A 4,974-nucleotide genomic window follows, 5' to 3' on the forward strand; every position below is an offset into this window, starting at 1 on the left:
GCTTTGGAAACTTGTCCATCGTATCTTTTTAAAAATTCGGTTGTAAGTAATTTTCATATGTACCGGATAAATCTCTATCAATAATTTTTAAAACAATTTGTGAGAAGAGATTAATGGTTATAATGCAAAAATTCCAATATATTTTATTTCTGAATTTTTTTTTATGACGCCTCAAAATTAAAACGCCCCTTTATTTTTTTTCCTATTTTTCTGTAAGCTTCTGATCATAAAATTATCCTCAGCTGCACTAAGAAAAAAAGGGATGAAAAAAGAAAAAGAATGGAAAAAGCAAATAATATAGGCAGAAAATGACAATATAATGTCACCCTCTCTCCTCTCCCGGACACACCTCACTCACTCTCTCTCTACTCTGCTCACCATCCCAAACAGCTCCCTCTCCCTCCCTCTCTCTCTCTCTCTCTCTCTCTCTCTCTCTCCCCCTTCTGTTTCTCTCTCTAAACCTCCGTTGATTTGCAGAGGTCTTCACGAAGGGAGAAGAAGAAGGAAAGAAGGAGACTGAGCCCTTTACTGGAAGCTCACCCGCTATTCCATATCAGGGAACAAGGGCGAAAATGCGCCTTCTACTCCTCCTCTTCCTCCTCCTCCACCTCCACATCCACCTCTCCTCCGCCGCCGCCGCCGGCCACATCCCGGAGCTCCGAGGGCTCCTCTCCATCAAGTCCTCCCTCGTCTTGGACCCCGTCTCGGAGCAGCCTCCCCTCGCTGGGTGGAACTCCTCCGTCTCCCACTGCCTCTGGTCCGGCGTCACTTGCAGCCCCCGCACCGGCCACGTGACCGCCCTCGACCTCTCCGGCCTCAACATCTCCTGCCCCATCCCGCCCCAGATCTCCTCCCTCTCCGCCCTCCGCTACCTCAACCTCTCCAACAACCTCTTCAACGAGTCCTTCCCCGCTCAGCTCGCCGTCCTCAAGATCCTCCAGGTCCTCGACCTCTACAACAACAACATGTCGGGACCACTCCCCCTCGTCGTGACCCAAATGCCGGCCTTGCGCCACCTCCACCTCGGTGGGAACTTCTTCAACGGCGGTATCCCGCCGGAGTACGGCCAGTGGAAGTTCCTGGAGTACCTCGCCGTTTCGGGGAACGAGCTCAGCGGGGCCATTCCCCCCGAGATCGGGAACTTGACAAAACTGAAGGAGCTCTATGTCGGGTAACACTCTCAAACAGAACTCATTGCTTCGTTAGAATGTTGTCTTGATTTGGGTTTTCGATTTTGCTCAAGACATTCATGATAGTGTGAATAAAGGGGTATTATTTATTTATTTATTTTTCTGGCTTTCAACATGGATTCAAGAGTCTCCATAGCATGCATTCTATGTCGGTAGAAGTCCCGCCGGGCTTAAGATTTTGTATGATATATCCCTTATTTAATGCGAAGAGAGAAGGGGGTTTTCTGCTAAGTTGCATAAATGTTAATGTGGTACCGAGATTTTTCATGTTCTGTTTTGTGGAACAGTTACTACAACAGCTACGAAGGTGGCCTGCCGCTGCAGATTGGGAACTTGTCGGAGCTGGTTCGACTCGACGCAGCCAGCTGCGGGCTCTCAGGCGAGATTCCCGTTGAGATCGGGAAGCTTCAGAAGCTGGACACTCTGTTCCTCCAAGTGAATTCCCTCTCGGGTCCACTGACCCGTGAACTCGGCCAACTGAGCAGCCTCAAATCGATGGACCTCTCCAACAACATGCTCTCTGGGGAGATACCAGAATCGTTCTCGCAGCTAAAGAACCTGACTTTACTCAACTTGTTCCGCAACAAGCTTCATGGGTCGATCCCCGACTTCATGGGAGACCTTCCCCAGCTTGAGGTCTTGCAGTTGTGGGAGAATAACTTCACGGGTAGCATCCCCGTTGGGTTGGGAAAGAATGGGAAGCTTCAGCTCCTCGACCTGTCTTCGAACAAATTGACGGGCACTCTGCCTCCTGATTTGTGCAATGGGAACAATCTCCAAACACTCATCACTCTAGGGAACTTCTTGTTCGGACCAATCCCAGAGTCCTTGGGGAGGTGCCAGTCCCTAAGCAGGATCCGAATGGGTGAGAACTTCCTAAATGGGTCGATCCCGCAAGGGCTTTTCGGCCTTCCGAAGCTGACCCAAGTTGAGCTGCAAGATAATATGCTTGCTGGGGAGTTCCCAGTGACTGACTTGGTTGCAGTTAATCTTGGTCAGATTAGTCTCTCGAACAATCAGCTGAGTGGGTCTCTGCCTCCTAGTATCGGCAACTTCTCTGGAGTTCAGAAGCTTCTCCTTGATGGTAACAGGTTCTCGGGCCAAATCCCGCCTCAGATTGGGAAACTGCAGCAGCTCTCAAAGATGGATTTTAGCCACAACAAGTTCTCTGGCCAGATTGCTCCTGAGATAAGCCAGTGCAAACTCTTGACTTTTGTTGATCTGAGCCGAAACAATCTCTCAGGGGAGATTCCAAATGAGATTACCAGCATGAGGATCTTGAACTATCTAAATCTTTCAAAAAACCATCTCGTTGGGAGCATTCCTGCATCAATATCAAGCATGCAAAGCTTAACATCTGTGGACTTCTCGTACAACAACCTCTCGGGATTGGTCCCAGGCACGGGACAGTTTAGCTACTTCAACTATACCTCATTCCTGGGCAACCCAGCCCTCTGCGGACCATACCTTGGTCCCTGCAAGGATGGGGTTGCCAATGGCACCCGCCAGCCACATGTGAAGGGCCCCCTCTCCGCCTCTCTGAAACTGCTGCTTGTGATCGGGCTCCTCATCTGCTCGATAGCCTTTGCTGTAGCAGCCATTATCAAGGCTCGGTCCCTCAAGAAAGCCAGTGAGTCCAGAGCCTGGAAGCTCACAGCCTTCCAGCGGCTTGACTTCACCTGCGATGATGTCCTTGATTGCCTGAAAGAGGATAACATCATCGGAAAAGGTGGGGCAGGGATTGTCTACAAAGGCGGCATGCCCAACTGCGATCAGGTAGCAGTAAAAAGATTGCCTGCGATGAGCCGAGGATCTTCCCACGATCATGGGTTCAATGCAGAGATTCAAACTCTAGGGAGGATCAGGCACCGACACATCGTGAGGCTACTGGGCTTCTGCTCAAACCACGAGACAAACCTCCTCGTGTACGAGTACATGCCCAATGGGAGCTTAGGAGAAGTTCTCCATGGCAAGAAAGGTGGGCACCTCCTCTGGGAGACAAGGTACAAGATTGCCGTGGAGGCTGCTAAGGGGCTCTGCTACCTCCACCATGACTGCTCACCTCTGATCGTCCACAGAGACGTGAAGTCGAACAACATCCTCCTGGACTCCAACTTTGAGGCCCACGTGGCCGATTTTGGCCTTGCTAAGTTCCTCCAAGACTCGGGCACTTCCGAGTGCATGTCTGCCATTGCCGGTTCTTATGGTTACATCGCACCAGGTTCGGTAACTGATTCTTTTGAAGCCATTACTTTCCTGCAAGTCGTTATATCCTGTTCCCGTCTGTTACTGTCCGTTTCCTTTTGTGTTTTGTCTTGTAACATATGGCTGTTGCACCATCCCACCAACTTAACCTTTTCGGAAAAGTCTGTTTACTTAGTTGATGCCAATCTTGAATACTGGTCACTGGGTTGTGATGATTAATTTTTGTTTAGGTACATATTTTTCCTAGCAGGAGTGACTACGTCCAAGTTTGAATCTTGCATTGATGTCTCAAGTGAATATCTTGCTTTTTTAGGTTTGTGTTTGACTAGTTGTACGATAATAATGTCTTGTTCTTCGACTTCAATGTCTCGGTCAGTGTTTCTCCTGTTTTCGGAGCTTGGAAGCATATCATTGAATTTTTCATAATCTTTTTGCCATAATTACAGCCAAGTACTTGTTCATGGCAGGGCCATGGGACTGTTGTGTTGTTTGAATTCTTGAACACGTTCGGGTCTAAAAATTGTTTATCATCTCGAATTGCAGAGTATGCATACACCCTAAAGGTGGACGAGAAGAGCGATGTGTACAGCTTCGGGGTGGTACTGCTCGAGCTCGTGAGCGGCAGGAAGCCCGTCGGGGAGTTCGGGGACGGAGTCGACATAGTCCAGTGGGTCCGCAAGATGACCGACTCGAGGAAGGAAGAGGTCGAGAAAGTCCTCGACCCGAGGCTCCCGTCGGTCCCGCTCCACGAGGCCATGCATGTGTTTTACGTCGCCATGCTGTGCGTGGAGGAGCAAGCCGTGGAGCGGCCCACGATGAGGGAGGTTGTGCAGATCCTCACTGAGCGGCCCAAACCGCCCGCCACCGGGAAAACCGGGGATTCCGACTCTCTGCAGGGCTCAGCCACGCAGTCCCCATCGAAGGATCACCAGCAGGCGCCCCCACAGTCCCCGCCGCGCGATCTCCTTAGCATTTAAACTTGTTTTTGGCTTTCTACTTGAAGGGTGTCTCAAGTTTAAGGATCTCGGTTAATTTCAGGGGGAGGGGGGGGTTTAGGTTTGTGTTTGATCTATCTGGTGCTTTTTTTTTTTTTAAAATTAAAATTTCTTCCGGAGATGATGGGTTTGGTCTTTAGCTAACTTTGAGACAGTGGGCGGGGGAGAAGTGATGTTAAGCTTTTAAGTTAATGGAAGGTAAGGGTGTTTGATGAAGGGATATCTGTGTACAGTAGGGGATTGGTGGGGTATTTTTATTTCTTTCAGTGATAAATCTTGTCTTCCTCCATGATTGTGTACTCTGCCCCTTTCCTCTTCTTCTTCTTCCGCTTGTTTTCCTCGGTTTTGCTCTCTCTCTCTCTCTCTCTCTCTCTCTGAGATCTGTTCTAATGGCAGAGCAGAGGTCTCTGCTCTGTTCACTCAGTGATGAACAGCCCACTCAGAGACAGAGAGAGAGTGAGTGGAGGGAGTGCTTCTTTTAATGTGGGTAAGACTGTTACGGTGCTTTTACTTTCAATTAAATTAATTTTAATTTTGATGGTGAAGAAAGATAAATGGATGTATAGCATGATCAATTAAAGTTA

At 49.1% G+C, this 4,974-nt stretch overlaps 1 protein-coding gene across 1 annotated transcript; it reads left to right on the forward strand.

Annotated features, from left to right (window-relative positions):
* Positions 1 to 348: 348 nt before the first annotated feature.
* LOC116199745 (leucine-rich repeat receptor-like serine/threonine-protein kinase BAM1) lies at positions 349 to 4,679 on the forward strand. Its single transcript, XM_031530215.1, has 3 exons — positions 349 to 1,171; positions 1,478 to 3,411; positions 3,939 to 4,679. Exons 1-3 carry the CDS (start codon positions 573 to 575, stop codon positions 4,370 to 4,372), a joined length of 2,967 nt encoding a protein of 988 aa, XP_031386075.1. The 5' UTR covers positions 349 to 572; the 3' UTR covers positions 4,373 to 4,679.
* Positions 4,680 to 4,974: the final 295 nt, after the last annotated feature.

Source organism: Punica granatum, chromosome 3, assembly GCF_007655135.1.
Source record: "Punica granatum isolate Tunisia-2019 chromosome 3, ASM765513v2, whole genome shotgun sequence".
Classification (NCBI taxonomy): Eukaryota; Viridiplantae; Streptophyta; class Magnoliopsida; order Myrtales; family Lythraceae; genus Punica; species Punica granatum.

What these genes read in the sequence shown, in the direction of transcription:
- LOC116199745 (XM_031530215.1), top strand. Translation starts at nt 573, where the DNA reads ATGCGCCTTCTACTCCTCCTCTTCCTCCTCCTCCACCTCCACATCCAC. An exon ending in CTGAAGGAGCTCTATGTCGG is followed by an intron (nt 1,172 to 1,477) that starts GTAACACTCTCA and finishes TTTGTGGAACAG; the next exon opens with TTACTACAACAGCTACGAAG. An exon ending in TTATGGTTACATCGCACCAG is followed by an intron (nt 3,412 to 3,938) that starts GTTCGGTAACTG and finishes CTCGAATTGCAG; the next exon opens with AGTATGCATACACCCTAAAG.